This window comes from Gadus chalcogrammus, chromosome 16, assembly GCF_026213295.1.
Source record: "Gadus chalcogrammus isolate NIFS_2021 chromosome 16, NIFS_Gcha_1.0, whole genome shotgun sequence".
NCBI lineage: Eukaryota > Metazoa > Chordata > Actinopteri > Gadiformes > Gadidae > Gadus > Gadus chalcogrammus.
In genome coordinates, this window is record NC_079427.1 from 27,258,670 (window position 1) to 27,278,869 (window position 20,200).

At 45.9% G+C, this 20,200-nt stretch overlaps 2 protein-coding genes across 2 annotated transcripts in view; both read left to right on the forward strand.

Moving 5' to 3' along the window:
- Window positions 1–2,424, forward strand: part of LOC130405687 (titin-like) — a 172,367-nt gene extending 169,943 nt beyond the window's left edge. The window contains exon 215 of the mRNA XM_056610858.1: window positions 2,407–2,424. Within this exon, the coding sequence (XP_056466833.1) occupies window positions 2,407–2,424 (18 nt within the window). The remainder of the gene's footprint in view (window positions 1–2,406) is intronic.
- Window positions 2,425–16,280: 13,856 nt separating this feature from the next.
- Window positions 16,281–19,653, forward strand: LOC130406581 (uncharacterized; the record flags this gene model as incomplete). The annotated part of the gene is made up of 1 exon (XM_056612250.1): window positions 16,281–19,653. A coding segment is annotated over one exon (2,613 nt), but the record flags the coding sequence as incomplete, so codon positions are not given.
- Window positions 19,654–20,200: the final 547 nt, after the last annotated feature.

Here is a 20,200-nt window from a genome sequence, read left to right on the forward strand (position 1 = left end):
AGGAAATTAACACAAGCTAGCTAGACTATGTTACACTTTAAACACTCAGTTTACTAGCTAAATTCGATTAAACAATTAAATGTAATACAAATATAAAGTAAAAACAAGTGTTATCTAGCGATCCGTTATCTGTATTATATTATTTCGTCTTTGGCAAGATGAGCGCGATTGAAACCTACCTGGTTCCCTGTAACCCTACATGCCCACTGCACCGTCAGTCAACGGACGTGGGAAGGCGTGGCTGACGGATGGGGGAGTAGTCTTTGCAGAGGCATCCGTCAGCCAATCAAATCGCTTCGCCGGGTTCTTCCCGCTTCTTCCTGCTTGTTGCGAGGCAAGATGACCCGCTTTCCCGCTTTCCAGTATCGTCAGAGCCTGAGTCGCGTCACAGTGCTTAAATTTGCATACGCGATCTGATTGGATGACGGATCCGTCGCAGCCGAAAAAGTTGAACATTTTTCAACTTTTTGACGGAGCCGAAGGCTCCAACGGAACGGACAGATCCACAATGCATTGCGCGTCCGTCCCCATTCAAAGTCAATGGGGATCAGTCAACGGACGGAGGTAGTGGGCACGAGGCGTAAGGGGTTGTCCATTGCGGACAACCCCTTACGTAATCTGTTGTCCGTTGCCTGGCAACGGACAACTGATTACGTAACCGGTACAAATTTGGCACCCGGTACAAATTTAGTGTGACAACGCCAGTACTATCGATTCTGAAGGCGTCAAGGCAGATTTCTTTGACCCTGGCAACACATGATGGCTGAAATATGATTGGATAAAAGCTCTAAGACAAACATACACTAGTGGAAGCAGCGCAACCAAGAGAAAAGCTATGAAATGAAGAGAATAGACTATTGGAAAAAAATATATTAAAACATAAGTCAGTGATTCTGATAGTGTTTAGGCCAGCAGAGAAGGCCTTGCTGGCCCTGACAGCCCACCACTGGTTAAAGGAATCTGCACAACAAATAAGTCAATTGGCTTGGCCTGAGTATCAGATTTCGTGGCTACAATGCAAATGACAATGAAGAGCTCTCAGTCAGAGAGAGGAAGGGAAGTATCTCTAGGTGCAGGGAGAATGTATACAATTCATTTTAATGTGAATATTAATGATATAAACAAGGTTTATAAAATGTGTATATAATTGTATATTATAGTTATGATTGCTATTTCCACGACAGTTCCTCCCTTTTTCATCATAAGATCAACACTTATTACAGGCCAAAGTGATAATTATTGGAATACAAATTAACAGTATATGAACAGTAATGGCGTAGTATTCTAGTGGTTCTAATCATGTTGTCTGATTTAGAGGCAGGAGTAAAACTGCCTGAACGCGTTCTAAAAAACTATTGGCTATAGGAAAAAATAATGGGGGAAGAGACTGTGATAGTTATGTAGACATAAAGTGTAGCAGAGTTGCAATTGATAAGGCATATTGTGTAACTGAACAGCATGGTTCATCCTCCCTTTTCCTCCAAGTGAAGAATTGTGTGCCAGCTTGCACAGAGCATGAAGGAAAGAACGAGGGGCTACTAACTTACCATCAGGGCGGAACCACAAGCTAGGCTCCAGAGGTGCAGAGCTGACCTTAGACTAACTGTCTTCTAAGTGTTCACCAAATGAGAGGACTGGTATTAGGTCAGATCGCACTGGTTTTAGGCCATCAGGGAAGGTTTAAATGCAGCTTGTTTTGCAGCAGAATCTGCTTATACATTAACCCGGGAAACTTAAGGCATCTCTGTGTTCTAAACATTTGACTATAGCCAAGACAGAAACGTAGAAGCTAGTTTTAACTAGCAAGCTAAGCTAAAGACAAATTATTAATTAATAATTATAGCATTTCTAGCATGGTGGTGCTAGAGGTTGTAATGAAGTCTATGCCCAATTACATAAACTTAAACTATGTATGTGCAGCTAGTGGTAGATGTAGTTACAACAATGTCTGTAAGAACTGCATCTCTGCATCCCTACAATCCGCGTCAGTCTGGAGGAGTCCTCTCTTGTATCAAACCAAGTCACCATCACCTTGTGGTGTGTTTCAATTCTGTGGACTTTTGACACTTTTGATATTCATCATTCAAAAAGAGTTCAACCTAATTGTTGCACAGTTTACAGGTAGTGCGCATGACAAATGCTAATTTAAATTTGCTCATTACTGTGAGTTCATAGTTAATTATTGTACATGATTTTTAAATCAGAGATGCAGTGGCAGCCTCAGCTTGGAGACAACTTTGAGATGCTGCTGAGACGGTCATTAGTATGACTTTCATTTAAGACAAAAGACTAGAATATTATAACATTCTAGAATAGCTTGATGCTCAAAGCTTAAGAGCTATACCATATGCATAGGTATTTGATACACAAGTGTGATGTGTTGTTCTGCTTTATTGGTGTGAAAAGGAGATTGATGGTTTTTAGTGAGAGATACAACAGCTGCACATTCAGCAAGATGAACTATATCTGTGTTGGGGGCTTGATGTGTCATTGTGATTTAGATACCTTCTCTTGATGCATTATAGTTACAGAACTGTTCAACAATTAATCTTGAAATAAAACAAAAAAACAATATTTGAGGAATCCTCTGAGATTAACTAGCAATGAGTACTGAGGACAATGGTAAACTCTGAATATTCTAGTTATAACGATAGTATTCGTACAGCTTTTCTAGTTACTCTGTTATTCTGACTCATGTAAGAAGCTTGAACCAAGAACATTTAAACTCGGACCAGCCGGAGTACAAGGGTTTACTGTATCATGCTTATGCCACAGAAGACTGTCCTTCTCCTTATGACCGTGGGAGTCTGACATTTTCTCGGAAAGAAAACAAAAAGAAACAAACATATTAATACAAACAAAGGAATACACACACAGCTGTGTGTGTGTGTATTTGATACAAAATAGGGATACATGAAACAGAGCACAACCATTTGGGTTATAGTCTTACTAAAAGTATGTCAATGTAATTTAATAATTTTAAGACATGTGGAACTCAACGTAAATGGAGACCACGGGGCTGTTTAATAAAGATACAAAGAAATGTTACCTAACTGAACCATATTGATATATTTTGTACAAAATCAGTCAATCAGATAGTAATATCAATGCCTCAAGGGAGCCTGAATTATTTATCCTTTAGCCTCTGTTATGTTAGTTTCAGGGTACTCACTCGTGATTTGTCCATCAAACTTGTCTGAAGAAAAACTTCTGAAGAGTGGAGTTTTCCTCTGGCTCTGGATCATTGTCTTGAACTGCTGCGTTCTTTGGACATTGTTATTATCTGAATGAAAACGTTATACGATCTCTCAAACCATATGAATACAATCCAGAAGTAAAACTATAACAATCATTGCATCCAAATACATTGTGAATTTCGGGACAAAGTAAACTGCTTCCCCAGCACTGTAGAGAGAAGGGTCTACAAAAGGTTGTAGACCAAAATGAAAGTAATGCATGGAAAGAAAGATAGAAGCGCGGCGTGATACAACACAACAACAACTAGGATGAGACACAACAATGTTAGGAAGTTAGTCGTGTAACGAAAACCAAATACTTCAAAATGTTTGAAGTCCTTGGTTTTAGTTATTAGTTCATCCCCCTTGAGGGGGGCCTATTTCCTCAGATGTTTCAGTGCCATACTTACTTACTGGCACTGTTTGCGTCCGTAAAGGCCAGATGTTATTTCTCTATTATATTTAGTTGTACCACTCTTCTACTTTTCTGAAACAAGATAAGTTTAGTAACATGACAAGAAAAGTTGAACAGTGGTTAAATCAAAATTCCCACCATCGTATGTGTTTTAAGGTTGGGAGGCTCCTCTATTGTGTACATTCATTCAGGCTCAAAACAACATGAGGACGCTCAAGTCATCCTACTTGGTCTTCCCATGGGCGCAATCATCACCTCTTGTCTACATTCATCACACCAGTGGAAGGGCCACGAATATGAATTAAAAATAAAAGTTTAAATAAAAACCAAAAATGGCAGTCAAAGGTGCGGGTCAGAATTGCTTATCTTCCGCGGGACATACACTACCTGTGTGTGGGGTCAAAAACAGTTTGCCCTTATGTTGGGTCCCAAACTGGTTTATTACTAATAGGTGAATGGAATTTATTTGAGAGCCAGTCGTCCAACCCCCGTCATTTTAATCTACGCAGTCTTCCGGAGGGAAAATTACCCTTATTGAAAGTCGTATTTTATATTTCCACGACACTAATACACCACCATTTGTACACCACTATCTAGCAGTCAACCACTAGTACACCACTATCTAGGAGATAAACACTGGTACACCTCCACTGTCTAGTACAGCACCACTGGTACATCACTCTCTGGTACACCACCATTGGCACACCACTATCTAGGACACCACCACTGGTACACCACTCTCTGGTACACCACCGTTGGTACACAACCATCTAGTACACTACCACTGTGGTCAGTCACTGGTAAACCTCCACTGTAGTAGACCAGTGGTTCCCAAACTTTTGTAAACCATTGCACCCCTCTACACTGTTGTTTTCCCACTAGGCACCCCTACCCACAAAAAACGTTAGTTCGGAAATTAACAGAACAGCCTATTACTCGGAAAGAAACTGTAATGCAAAATAAACTGTAATGCAGCAAATAGCTGCATTTGTGGCATTACATTTTACAGGACAGGACACCTCAAGATACATTATGGCAAAAGATAGCCGAAATACACATGCAATACTTTGTATGAAGATAATATATGTAAATGGTCAACAATGAACATGTTTAACATTCAAACATGTTATTCAGGAGTCAGCTTATTGATTCTTATTGTATTGATACTATAGAACTTTCCCTTGGATGTTTGCGTTACATGATTTCTGAAATACTTTATGGAAAGAATAGTAGATAATTATCTGAATTGTTTTTGGTACGACACTGACTGCCGGCATTTGAAAGCCATGAATATTAATTTTATCTCTATTAGATTGAAAACTGTAATCTGTGTTATATGTTTCAATCTAAAATGTTTGTGTGCGGTAGAAAGCTAATTCTGTCAGAGGTTTTTCAAGGCAGTTCTCGGCTTTTGTCACGGCACCCAATTTAAGAAACACTGCATGACAACCAATAGTAACCACCTCCACTATCTAGTACACGTCTACTGGTACAAAACGATCTACTGGTAAACCACCAGTACACAACTTTCTACAACACTACAACTGGTACACCACTATTTAGTAGACACCCAATGGTAAACCTTCTTAGATACCACTACTGGTACATCACTATTCAGTAGAAACCCACTGTTCAACTAACACCTTCACAATACTGACAAGTCCGACAGGAGTTATTTAAATAACTATCAGAAACATGCAGAGATTTAAGTGCAGCTACATTTATCTGCGCAGACTCACAGGTCACACAAAGTACAGCTGAAGGATATGGAGATGATCTGTATTATTAGGACTCCTTTTAATCCTATCATCTTCTAAGGTCTCTTTCCTCCGGCTTGTCCACCAGGTTGTGCTCCGAGGATCGAGGCCCTGCCTGAGGACATCAGCATCCAGCCAGGCAAGGTCCTGACCGTGGCCTGCGCCTTCTCTGGCGACGCTAAAAATATAGAGTGGTCCCGTGGCGGAAAAAACATTGAGGTGACGGCTGGTGGTCGCTTTCACATCGATACCACTGAGGACCTGACCACCCTTATCATCACTGGAGTGAAGGAGGAGGACGCCGGTACATACACCCTCCACCTCTCCAACGAGCTGGGATCCGACTCAGCCACCGTCCACATTAGCATTCGTTCAATGTAAAGGAGAACCGACTTACGTCCTTCACCCTCCCCATCTCCCTTCTTTCACACTATAAAGTTATTAATTGAGGAAAAAAATATATTCTTACTTGATAAAGACCGGTATTTCTATTGTAAATATGAACTATTTTTATACCAAACTTGACATTAATTTATGCCAAACTAGACTAAAGTCTCAAGTTGTTATAAACTGTGCCATACTGGATAATTATAACTTATGATTTTTGAACAACTTTTCTGTGACGTGTACATAATGTATATAGCCGAATTTAACGGTTATGAAAGATGTATGAATTGTTATTTATGACAATATTAACTGAAACAAAAGCAACAAAATGTTTTCAAAGGAGAAAGTTTTGAATGAAACGAATACCCATGGAAACAAAGAAATTAAAACACTGTGCCTCAACAATAAGTTGAAGTCTTAAGATTGCCTCAACAGGTAGAGAGGCTCCCTGTTGACGTTATGAACCAGATTCAGAGACAAAACTATAAATATGCACACGCCTCTGCGTGTGATATTGCAGTATCTATGAACTGTAACATGAGCATAAGGCCCTGAGTGCTGTTTGCATATTACCCTCATGCAAGCAGCATGAACTGGTCTTGTGCTCAGACTGACCGTGTCATACCACCATTTGAATGACATGCCCAGAGTGCGAGCGGCCTGCACTTTCTGGGCATAGTTTTATTGTGTGCTCTGTCTCTGGCAAACAACCTCCAGCGAGACCTCGGAAATACCATAATCTGGCTTAACAGAGGCTCCATGCTGGAGCTTGTTTGCAGAGTCAGAGCTGGCTCTTGGAGGTCAACAGTGTGTTTGTGTGTTAGCTTTAGAAACTTCCCAGTAAACAGGGTCCACGGACCCCCACAGCCTATTCACTGGCTATACCTCCCTACAAGGAGAAAGGGGGAAGGGATCACCCTTAAATTAGAATTGTAGCGTTAACTATGTTTGTGACCTCCTTGAGTGATATTCATTATTGATTTAATAAAGCATGATTATCAGCACTATATATGTGTCTGTCTCACTGTTTGTATTCATTTACTTAATTTCCCCCAAAATTTCAACATTATTCATACCTCATGACTCATCCCAGTCAGTTTTATTCTCAGGGGTTTCTTCAAGGAAGTTGAGCGAAGGGACAGAAAATGAATTCCATGCGGCATAGTTAACACTGGAAGAGGCAACTGTAGCCTGCTAGTTTTGTCAACAGATCTTTAGCTCTCATGAATAAGAAAATGTACTACAATAAAATGTAAATAACTTTTAGTCTTGAATTAGGCCTACCTTTGTATTTGTTGTGTTAGAATAACAGGTAGCACTTTAAAATAGGCTACATTAATAATCTTTAATCATCTTAAGTGAATGCAGTAATAAGCATTAATAAGCATTCAGCCCTCAGAGGCTGAATCCTGCTTGGCACCTGTAGAGACCTCTTTAGAGATGGATCTAGGGATTACCTTGTTATAGGAAACACCCTCCAATAAGAAACAGGCCTGAGTGCTGTCACTCAACGCTCCATATGGGTTCTTGGAGAAAAGCTTAATCGCCTCAGCTTTTGCATCAAAAAGCAACGAGGCCCCCTATTGTCTCAGTTAAGTAAAACATTACCTAGGGTCCTTATTCAAGCAGGGCTGCTAGCCATTTGGGTGCCCGAGGCATAATTACTTTGTGGTAATCTTGTATGTTGACTGGTTCAGCATCTTCTTGGTCCTGACTTCCTCCGAGATGCACATATTTGAGAATTGACCCTAAATGTATTTAGAAATACAAGGGAAATTAATTAGCATATAAATGAATCGTTTTGTTAAAGGTTCGGTATGGGATTTGCGAAACGCCAGCAGATTTTGAAAACACACGACTCAAATGGTCCTACCCCCTCTCCTTCAACGCTGACTCTGACTCCCATTCCATTCCAAGTAACTGGACGCGCAATCATGCACGAGCGCGAACACAGATGCGCGAGAGCGAGCCAGGCTAGCGTTAGGGCTGCAACAACGAATCGATAAAATCGATAAAAATCGATTACTAAATGCGTTGGCAACGAATTAGGTCGTCGATTTGTTGTGTCGTGCGATTAATAAGTTACTCGTAGGCGCAGCACTGTTTACAGCCAGCCGCCGACAGGTTGGTTCATGGTTCATGCACGCCCACAGCGAGCTTTAGTGTGAGCGACCACAGCTTGTATGTTGGTCATATCTTTGTAGGCCTACATAAAAGTGTTGTACCTTCACTGTCTTTGGGTTAAAAAAACTCCTTCAACTCAGTATCCGTCTAGTCCAAACCGAAAACTCTGTCAGCTGCTGCTGCTGCAGACGTTGTGCAGACGGGCACGACGCTGAAGTTGGCATCCGATACGCAGCATCCGATTCGGCAATTGCTGGTCCACCTTAAAACGGTCGTGATTGAGGCAAAATTTGATGTGGATGCTAGTCTAGAAAAGGGTTCATATTTTTTGGTGATCAGTTTATCTTTGCAAATTAAAGAGATTCTGGAAAATCCCAACATCAAAATTCAAACACATACATCAACTCCAGGTTTAATTTGTGATGTGCAATGTGGAGGGGAGTATAGGAGGCTAAAAGATAATGGAGAAATAGGTGATGATGATATCAGTCTGATCTGGAAGCTCTAGATGCCAAATATGGCCTATTCAGTGCCAAATCATAGAACTACACCCTACAGACAGGAAGAACAACATATGTGTTCCTTGTCTTTGGTTTGGAGAGAGCAAGCCTAATATTCAGACTCTCTTAGTTCCATTTGTAAAACAGCTGCAGGAACTTGAAAGTCATGGGATCACCTGGGGAGATGGTTGCACTTCAAAGGTGCATGCACTTGTTTGTAGTGCAGATTCAGTTGCAAGGCCACTTCTGCAAAATAAAAAGCAGTTCAATGGTATTTATGGATGTGACTTCTGTTACCATAGAGGTGGAGGCTCATATCCGTATGTAAGTTCTGAACCCCATCTGCGTACAGAAGTTGAGCATTTTGACAATGCTATGAATGCAACACCACAGCAGCCTATCATGGGAGTGAAAGGCCCAAGTCAACTAATGAAATTAGACAAATTTCAAATGGTGCGAGGCTTTGTTCCAGAATATCAGCATAGTGTATGCCTTGGAGTTACAAGACAGCTGACTTCTCTGTGGTTAGATTCCACAAACCATCAGCATGGTTGGCACCAAAACTGAGCAGATCGACAAAGTGCTTAAAAAATTTCACCACCAACCGAGATCACAAGAGTACCACGATCTATGCGAGAGAGAAAGTTCTGGAAGGCGTCTGAGTGGAGGTTGTTTCTTTTGTTTTATGCTTTGCCCGTTTTAAATGGCATCCTCCCCAGAAAATACTGGAATCATCTTTTCCTTTTGGTTTTTGCAGTCTATCATCTCCTGCAAGAAAGGATCAGAGACGCCGAGGTGGTGATAGCCGAGCAGGCATTGAAAAAAATTGTCAGGGAGTTTCAGGGGTTATATGGCACAGCTAATGTGTCATTTAATGTGCACCTTATGACACACTTGGCTGCGAGTGTGAGGAACTGGGGACCACTGTGGGCCACATCCACATTTTCCTTTGAATCTTTTAACGGCACCCTGTTGACATATTTCAATGGCACAACTCATGTCCCTGTCCAAATAATGAAAAGGTACCTTAGGGAGAAGAGTCTCACAAAGAAAGGTGCAACAGTGATGCAAAATGCGAATGAGGATGTCAAAGATCTTTTCTCTGAACTACAGGGCAGAAAGTGTTCTACTGACAAATCAGTTCAAATCAGTGCCCATGTAAGAGTTTTCGGAAAATCAGTACAGACAGATGTTTCGGTTTTACACATGCTTGCAATAGATGACCTACTAGGTGTTAGAGTGAAACAAGCCTCCTACTACAACCGTTTCATTGTGAATGGAATACTGTATCACTCTGACACAAACAGCCGCCTTCAGAAAAGAATCAACTCTGTTGTAGAGTTGCAGAATGGGACATTAGTCACAATTGTGAGTTTGGTCGTTTCTGGTGCAACACACTGTGTTTTGGTCAAGGAGCTTGTTAAGTCTGGAAGGAAGCTGTGCAGAGACACAACACTTAATATTGCATCAAGCTTTGTGTATGAAGTGTCTGAGTGCAATATAGTGTATGCCATCCATCCAGAGTCATTGGCACGCAAATGTGTCATGGTTGAATCCAGGGAGAAGGTATATGTTATTCCTCTACCAAACAACATTGAACGAGACTAATGTGGCTGGGCATCAAGGAAATTGCTGTAAGCTGAGTACTGCCAATAAGTCCTGAAATTCTGATACCTATTTAATTGACATGTAAATACAATGTCTGTACAAATAATTACTGTTCTTTACCTGTTACATAAAGTGACCCTTCTGTCAATCAAGTGTTTGTGCATTAATACATGATGGTAACAATGTAGACTTGTATGTACTACCTCAACAAGACGTGGAGCCTAATGAAAAAATATTATTTGAATAAAATATACTTACTTAGTCCACACTGCAGCATTTTATCATATTACCCTTTCAGAAATCAGCCTAACAATGTAAATACACGTTCCATTAGTAGGCTACAGTAAATTAATACATTTCCACCAAGAGCATTTGCATTTCAGCATATTTTCTGAAAGTACTTTGAAATGCTAATAAAAGTACAAAAATACACTTATATTTTAGTGCACTTTGTTTACAGTGTACTAAAATCACACTATTGATCAAGTGAAATCAGTGTACACTTTCAAAAATTATACTAACTCTGTATTACAAATAAGTGTACTTCCTAAAAGTACACTAAATTACCACTATAAACTTTTCTATTTTAACATATTTTATGAAAGTACTCTGATATGCCACTCAAAATACACTTATTTTAGAGTGTACTGTATAAAGTGTACAGAAGTAACACTTCTAATAAAGTGAGATCATAGTACACTTTCAAAAAGTATACTAACAATTGACTTCCAAAAATGATACAACCCATAAGTACACTGAATTACTACTCTAAGTATGTTGAATTTAATACACTTAAAAAAAATAAACTTCTATAACATTTAAAATACACTAACAACAAAGTACACTTTCAAGAAGTACAATTAAAAAACACTTTGATTATTACAAAAGTAGTATACTTACTTTTTGGACTCTGAAGTTGAACTTAATTACATCTATTTTGAAGTATACTTTTTAAAGTACATATTAAATACACTTCAAATAAAGCACAAAAACAGAGAAGCATACTTATTTTAGACTTCATGTACTTTAATTATATTACTAATACACTAAAGTATACTACTTTTTTACCAGGGTATCTATATCATATAATATACATTATCACGGCCAAAAGCTGTGTGAGCCGATATTATGAATCTCAAACGACCACGTTGGGTTCTCCGACGTTCCTGGTTCTTCCACGTCCACATCAATGTGAAGTAGACTGAACCGCGACAAGGAGAAGAAAGGGATTGTTGCCGGGCAGCGCTTAGGCACCTCCGCCTCCGGCGGTGGTCCCTCAGCGGGGCTCAAGCTGGAGACATTCGCCGCCAACAATCCCTTTCTCCTCCATGTCGTGGTTCATGTTCTTGAGGGAGTCAAAGCCAAAGTTCCTTCCCCCCAATTCATTCCCAACCTTGGCTGAGATGACCCCCACTACGAGTCTCGTTGTAGAAATACCAGAGACGAGAGTCCGACGTGTTATGCGCCAAGTGTACAACACTTGCGTTACAGTCCTGGAGCTCTATATCTAAATAATATCATATAATACATAGATATCTATATCATATAATACATATTATCACGGCCAAAAGCTGTGTGCGCCTCCAGACGATATTATGAATCACAAACGACTTTGTCGGGTTCTGCGACGTCTCTGGTTCTTCCACTTTCACATCAACCTGAAGTCGACTGAACCGCGCGCTGCCTGCTGCCGGCTGCCCGCTGCCGGGCGATGGTGCCTCGCGGCAACCGGCGGCATGTCGCAGTTCATGTACTTCAGCGAGTCAAAGCCAAAGTTCCTTTCCCCCAATTCCTTCTCAACCATGGCTCAGATAACCCCCTCTGTCTCGTTGTGGAAATACAAGAGACGTCAAAGAACCGACAAGAAACAATTGCGTTACAGTGTGTGTATTCACACACACACATGTGGCGCTCGCACGGTCGTGTCTCATTGGCGGGCCAACGTCTCTGGGCGGGCCAGGCAGAGTAAGGGGAGGAGCTTAGATGCTTTATGACGACATAAATAAAGACATTCCAAATCAGCGCGCTTGAGCCTCCGTTTTTTCAAAGGCGAGCAGAACAGCTAGTGCTCATTTTACAGTACAAGTTAGAAGATAAGCGCTGTCATCTCTTACAATAACACTGACAATCCTGTTGAACAACGGCATCTCATTTTCAACACCAGAACATACATACATACATCCCAGGCTGATACTCTGTGCTATAGCTTTTGACCCAGGTAGTTGTGGAAACGCAAGACAAATTGAAAGTTTCATTCAGCGCCTCACTGCCCTCCAAACTACTGACCAAGACTTCTGTAATGGGGCCAAATTGGAATCTTTTAAAATAAAAACCTTCAAAATGAAAAGCCAACTGATTCTGATGTCTCTTTGCCAGTGTTTTTGTGATGTTTTTAAAGTTCTTCACAGACCTTTTGAAAAATTGTGCTTGCCTTCGAACCTCATGCACCACATGTGTAATAGTGGCCCAATCTTTCTAATACACCTTGGGTAATGTATCATGTGGTGGTGCTTTGGAAGCAGATTTAGCTCTGGAAAGACAGATTTAAAAAGCTTGTGATGATCGAAAATCAGATGTTTCAAATAGCACAACCCGGTATCACGCAATTGCGTGCTCCTGCGCACGAACGTTAATCTATTGAAGCGTGTTCCCGAGCACGATAGTCCGACTTTTTGCGTGTTACACAAAACGAAATGTAAACCAATGCATTCTGAATGGGAGTGTTCTAAGACAATTAACGTGCTACACAAAACGGTACGAGAGAGAGAGAAAGAGAGAGCGGAAGGGACAGAGAGAGAGAGAGAGCGAGAGAGAGGCTTCAGAAAGGGTGTGCGCAGATAGTACAGTGCACCCTAGTTATGTTTATGCCAAAACCTATATATATAATTAGGCTGTGGAAATTGCAATAAGTTAAGAACACAACTTCGCACGTTGAGCACACAGCCGTGTGACTCGTTTATTTTGTAAAAAAGAAAACCGGAAAACAAAGCGTGCTGAAGGTAAACAAATCCACCATGGTCTGTGACGTCATGAGACGCACGTAATCCGCGATCCCTGAACCACCAAGAACGTAAATGACATGCAGTAAACAACAACACAATTGAAAGAACAACACATAACGAAATACTGTAGGTGATTATGTTACGGTCACTACAAGGCTATAATTATATTATTTAGCGTGTAATGAGACAATCTATAGCCAAATTGTCGAAGATGCCCGAGAATCTTCGGGGATATCAGCATGGGAAATCGGCGAATCAGACCCATGAAGGGGGGGGGGGGGGGACACGTTAGTTGAAGGGGGGGGGGGGGAGGACACGTTTGTTGAGGGGGGGGAAGACACGTTTGTAGGGGGGGGGGGCACGCTCGACAACGAGAGTTGTTTTTTATTGAACGAGACTTCAACACGGAACAGCTGCACGAAACGATGGTCACGTCACTCTCGGTGACGGTGTCGACAATAATGAACACACGAACAATGTTAATAGAACAACACACAACCACATAACATCCCGAACCCATTAACCCCACTTAATCCTAACAACAAAACAAGTTAAAGGTTGGGTACGCGATTTGCGAAACGCCAGCAGATTTTGAAAATACACAACTCAAATGGTCCTACCCCCTCTCCTTCAACGCTGACTCTGACTCCACCCATTCCAAGTACCTGGACGCGCAATCATGCACGAGCGCGAACAGAGATGCGCGAGAGCGAGCCAGGCTAGCGTAGGTTTTCGTTTAACAACATGGCACTACATTCAGCTGTAAATTGCACCCAGTACCGCGGGAAGTAGGGGTTTTGGGGGTGCTGCAACACCCCCTGTCCGAGGCCCTGTCTTATCACAGAAAACGATCATTTCTAAAAACCAAAGTGGAGATTTCTGAAAACGCCGGTTCTATTTCATGTAGGCTACGCCGTCTAGGCTTCGCCTTATGGGCTTGTCCCGTGCGCGCGCCTGCGCGCGCTGAAAATTCAAACTATGCACCTATCAGCGTGGGCACCGCCCACATTTCCCACGGTATCGTGTCTATATAACGCGGTGTATACCGTCGCTCATCCTCCCTTTTCTTTCAGCACTTGTGCTTATCAGCGAGAAATTGAGAACTACTATTAAGAAGAAGATGAAGACTTAAACACGGATCTCCCGAGCCGGTGGCAGCGGCTCGGGCGAGGCCGCGGACAAACGGCCCCTTTCAGGGCCACCTGAGAGCGCTCCTGGAGCTAGGTCCTTTTCAGGACTCCTTTGCGCCTCCTGTCCCGCCTCCCTGGCACCGGGTGACGGGCACTTGGCGTGCTCTGTGTGCCTCGGCACCGACCACGCCGAGGCTGCTATGGCGGCCCCCGTCTCCTGTGTCGCCTGCCGGGAGCTGCCTGAAGAGGGGATCCTCTCCAGGCATCTCTTCTTTTCCCCTGCGGTGGACCTGACGCGATGGCATCATCGACGCCGACGACGACGCCTCCATGGACGGCGACTCGGCGTCCGGTTTTTCCCGCTCTCGGGTTACAACCGCCACCGTCGCGGGGAGATCATGGGTGAGGCGGCGGCCATCAAAGGGTTTCCCATGCCGGCCCCGCCTCTCGCCCCCGTATCTGACGATATGCAGGGCGAGTGCTTTCGCACCCCATCTGCTTCCCGGCGGGTTACCCCTTGTTCCCGCCTGTGCAGCACTTGTTTACTGCTGCAGGTGGGGACCCTTCTACCCTGAAGGCTCCGGTAAGCGAGGGGGATCCCTCGCCTGGAGCCTCCACTGGCAGCGCTTCTCTGTCCGGGCGCCGGATGGCGCCCTAACGAAAAGCCGCTGCCCCCCGACCGCCTCCAGAAGCAGATTGTCGGCCTAACGGACGTTAGGCCGACAATCCGCGACGGCGGTCAACAACATCGCCCTGCTCTCCTCTGCCATGGTCTCCTTGTTTGCTGACAGGGAGGCCTACGGCCCGGAGGAAGCCGTGAGATGGCTGGCGGTTTCCCGCTTTTTCCAGCGCCATCCTCCAGCTATGCCAGCCGATAGCCGTTTCGGCCGGCCGGCATATGGCGTGGGCTACCATGATTCAAAGGGTCATATGGCTCTCCCACACTGCGGTGCAGGAACGAGAGCGGGCCAGCCTCGTCCAGGGTCCACTAGCGCCTGATGGCCTATTTGGTCCCCGGTTCTCCGAGGTGCTCGCGCACCAGCAGTCAGTCCGTGAGAATCGTTCCCGGTTCGGGGCGATTCTCACGTGCTCCTCCCACCAGCAGGCTGGGAGGAGGCGGGGTCCAGACCGGTCCCAGTGTTCCAGGGGGCCGCCTCCGATTCCTGCCCCGGTGCCGCAGCAGCCGGGTAGAGCAGCGCCACGGACCGGTAAGTTCCGGAAGCTTGCTCCTACTTTTTCTTTCCCTATTAAATAAAAAAAAAAGAAAAAGTAAAGACCGTTCGGCCGAACAGCGGTAGGCTACATGGTACCTAAAGAGCGATATTCCTCAGGCCACCTGCGTCCTACGCTTGTGGTGCGTTCCTCCATGTTGCCTCTTCCCCCCTCTCAGCCCTGTGGCTGTAGGGTGGCGGTCGGACGGCGTGTTCACATGGCCTCTGGTTCACCTGCTTCTAAGAAGCGGCGTCCCTTGGAGCCTCGTGGACGGATCAGAGACTCGTTGCACGAGCCCGTGGATACGGCCGCTTGTACCGGTCTCCTGGTTCCCCACATTATAGGTGAGGAGATGGGTCCGCGCGCTGTGGCTACAGCCTGCGGACAGGTGCTGCGGCCGGACGGCTCGCTCCCTGTTCAGCGGGCACGAGCGCGACGTCTAGACAGCTCGTTGTTTTTACAACTGCTAGTTGTGGTACGTCTCCTACGCTCGCTGAGCCTCCTCCCTTTCATGGGGAGCCCCCCATGGTTCACACGCAGTGTGAAGGCGGTAGGGGCAGAGGAATACGGGTTATTCCTGGACGGTCTTCCTCAGCTGTCGGCTCACCCTCTCTCCAACCGCTATGCGTGTTGGCAAGAGCGGTGCGTTCTGCCATCGTGGTTGGACACCACGTTGAGATGGGGCCATCCCATACAGTTCAAGCGTTGTCCCCCACCCTTTATGGGGTTGGTGGAGACCACGCTACGGGACCCGGCTGCGAGCACGGGTCTTGCAGCAGAGGTGGCACGTCTCTTGGTAAAGGGGTCCATCACTGTCATTCCCCCCCACGAGTCTCACCTAGGTTTTTATTCCCGCTACTTCCTGGTTTCCAAGAAGTCAGGGGAAATTAGACCTATTCTGGATCTTCGCGTGTTCAACAGATTCGTTGCCACGAGGAAGTTCAGAATGCTCACGGTCGGAGCATTGTTCCGGTGTGTGAGAGAGGACGATTGGTTCACATCCCTGGATCTCAAGGATGCTTACTTCCACGTCCCTGTTCGGCAGGCGCACAGGAAGTTTCTCCGCTTTGCCTTTATGGGGATGGCGTACGAGTACCAGTGTCTGCCGTTCGGCTATTCCCTGGCTCCGCGCACCTTCTCGAAGTGTGTGGAGACGGTGTTGGAACCGCTCAGACGTCAGGGAAAGAGGATTCTTTTCTACCTAGACGATCTGCTTATTCTGAGCAACTCAGAAGAGACCGCGAGAAGGGACACCATGTTGGTGATAAACCATCTCTCCTTCCTGGGTTTTGCCATCAACTGGGAGAAGAGCTCCCCGCTCCCCAGCCGGCAGACAGTCTACTTGGGGCTTTGCCTAGACTCAGCCACCATGACTGCGATGCTTTCGCCTCCTCGGCGAGACGCCATCCTGTCGGCGCTCTCCCGTTTTCACGTTCGCAGAAACGTGACCGCACTGTCCACCATGCGCCTGTTGGGGCTGATGGCAGCTGCCCACCCCGTGGTCCCCCTGGGTCTGCTTTTTATGCGCAGACTCCAGCGGTGGTTTGCTCGCCAACGGTTGGACCCCAGGCGACACAAGCTCAGGGTGCTCCTCGTCCCCCGTTCGGTGTCGCCAGACCTGGAATATTGGAAAGGACCCTCCGCCCTTCTCAAGGGTGTTCCACTGGGCAGGGTGGCGTCCTACGTAGTGGTCTTCACGGACGCCTCGTTGACGGGTTGGGGAGGAACGTGCCTCTCTCACTCGGTCGGAGACGAGTGGCGCACGCCCCCTACAGCACACATAAATGTGTTGGAACTCGACGCTGTGAGGAAAGTGCTGTTGCATTTCTTTCACCTGGTGCGCGGCCGCCACGTTCTGATCAGGACAGACAGCGTGTCGGCGGCGGCGTACATCAACAGACAGGGGGGAGTCCGCTCCCCTGCTCTCCACCGAAAGGCGGTCGAGCTCTGGCTTTGGGCTCATCAGTATCTCCGCAGTCTGAGAGCCCTGCATATCGCGGGCGCCCAGAACTTTGGGGCGGACCTCATGTCTCGAGGCGGTCCCCGCCGAGACGAGTGGCGGTTACATCCCGACATTGTCAGATTGATCTGGCAGAGGTTCGGGACAGCGCAGGTGGACCTCTTCGCGTCCCGGGAGAACACGCACTGCAGGTGGTGGTTCTCCCTCAGCCCTCGGGATCTTCCCCCGTTGGGGGTAGATGCGTTGGCACACACACCTTGGCCGCGGGCTCTCTTGTATGCGTTTCCCCCGCTCCAGCTGATCCTTCCTCTTCTGGAACGGGTCAGACAGGAGAGACTGTCCCTGATATTAGTGGCCCCGGAGAACCGTTCAGCTCTGTGGTTTCCAGAGCTGGCCGCGCTCTCGCGGTCGGCGCCTTGGCCAGTACCATTCAGGCCGGATGCGCTTTCACAGGCCCACGGGACGGTGCACCACCAGCCCGATGTCTCGGGACGGCTGTTGGTTTGGCTCCTGAGAGGTTGATCCTGCAGGGCAAAGGTTTGCCTGAGACGGTTATCAACACTATTCAGAGTGCTCGTGCGCCTTCTACTTCTTCCCTCTATGCGGCGAAGTGGTGCGCCTTCTCTAATTGGTGTGAGACGAACCACGCTGTCCCATCTCAATGCGAGGTGGGAAGCGTGCTTTCGTTTCTGCAAAACTTATTGGAAAAAGGTTTGGCTTTCTCCACTATCAAGGTCTATGCGGCAGCCGTTTCGGCTGGCCATGCAGGCTGTGATGGTGGACCGATCTTCAGCCATCCACTGGTCAAGAGATTCTTGCGTGGGGCTAGACGGGTTAGGCCTGTTTCACGCGTGCTTACACCACGCTGGGATCTCCCCACCGTGTTGCGCGGATTGTCCAGGGATCCTTTCGAGCCTCTCTCCCAGGCCCCTTTGGATGCCCTGTCATTTAAGACGGCGCTCTTGTTGGCCTTGGTTTCTGCCAAGCGGGCCGGTGAGCTAACCGCTCTGTCTGTCAGCCCGAGTTGCTTGTTGCTAAACGAGGACAGCTCCTTCGCGTTGCTCAGACCTAATCCTGCGTTCCTCCCGAAGAACATTAATAGTTCTTTTCGGTCGAGGGATATTGTGCTTAAGGCTTTTCACCCCCCGCCTCATTCTAGTGAGGCGGAGGCGGAGTTGCATCTCCTGTGCCCGGTTCGGGCGTTGGCTATGTACGTGAATCGCTCGGCAGCGTTCCGCTCCACACAACAGTTGTTTGTGTGTTATAGCGACGCTAGCAGGGGCCGCGCTCTCTCTAAGCAGCGGTTTTCTCGCTGGGTATGTGAGGGTGTTTGCCTAGCCTACTCTCGGCAGGGCTTGGCGCCACCGTTGGGCGTTAAAGCTCACTCCACACGGAGCGTGGCCGCTTCAACGGCTCTACTCAAGGGCGTTTCGGTGGAAGACATCTGCGCGGCTGCGTCTTGGTCTTCCCTCGGCCTCTTTGTCCGTTTTTACATGTTAGACATGTCCAGGGGCTCACTCGGCAACTCTGTGCTAGAGTCCGGGACCCCTTTTACGGCTTAAGAATATAGACATGTTCTTTAAAGCGGCGTGGTTGGATTTCCTCTCGCCGGCTGGCGAGTTGGTCTTGATTACCAGTCTCTTACTCTCCCACCTTTTTTCAAATGAAAAACAGGCTAGGGGGTTTTCTATTGGCTCGCCAATTGTCTGGTGGTTTTGTTTACCAGTGAGGCACTCCCGCCGTTTTCTTCAAATAAGAAACGGCCGAGAGAGTCCCATTATTGGAGAGCCGAATTCCGTAGCTCCGCCCCCGGTGGTAGCGGACCTAATGGAAACCGTGTTGCTCTGGTTTTCTTTTCCTTTTCATGGGTTCCATGAAGCACGGAATAGAGCCGGAGTCTTTACAGACTCACTTTTTTCTCCCTTGATCATTGCGTTGCTTGATCTAGGAGGAATTAGTTTTTATAAAGCTGTTGTGTTTTACACTTCCTTGGCTTTTTGAGTCTTAATGTGTTCTGGTGACTTAGGTCGTTTTGACTGGGGTCCAGCAGGAGTACATTGATCGGGCTCCGCTCGCAGCTTCACCTTAGCCCATAAGGCGAAGCCTAGACGGCGTAGCCTACATGAAATAGAACGATAGTTATGTTATTATAACTCTAGTTCTATGATTGTAGGCGTAGCCGTCTAGTTTCCCACCTGCTGTACCCTCCAAATGCTGAAAGAAAAGCGTGGAGGATGAGCGACGGTATACACCGCGTTATATAGACACGATACCGTGGGAAATGTGGGCGGTGCCCACGCTGATAGGTGCATAGTTTGAATTTTCAGCGTGCGCAGGCGCGCGCACGGGACAAGCCCATAAGGCGAAGCCTAGACGGCTACGCCTATGTGGCGGGGCTCAGTGGCAACAGTCAATATTAACGAGGGGAGGGGGAAATAACTAAAGAGGGACCGACAACGCCACCTGGGGAATTACACCCCAGGAAATATAGAACAAAGAAAGTTAAACTATGATATTACAGAAATAATAAGGACACAGGTTCAAGAACTAAAGAGGCAGAGACAATAACTATATTAACCGTTTCTTTTATTACAATAACTAAATAAAGAAAACAGGATCAAAACCAAACCAAACTGCAAAACAGGGGTTAAGTAACCCAGCAAACCAAAGGTCAAACAATGAAACAGAAAAGGGAAAATAACACAAAAGCAAACTTAAGCAAAGCAACCAAAACAAAATAACAAACGGAACCAAAACAAAACAAAACAGCTAACCAGAACAACTAAAACCATACAAAACAGCAGCAGGGGATCCACCCTAGGAGGAAACCAACAGAGGCTAATTAATAAAAGTTCAAATGGGAACTCAC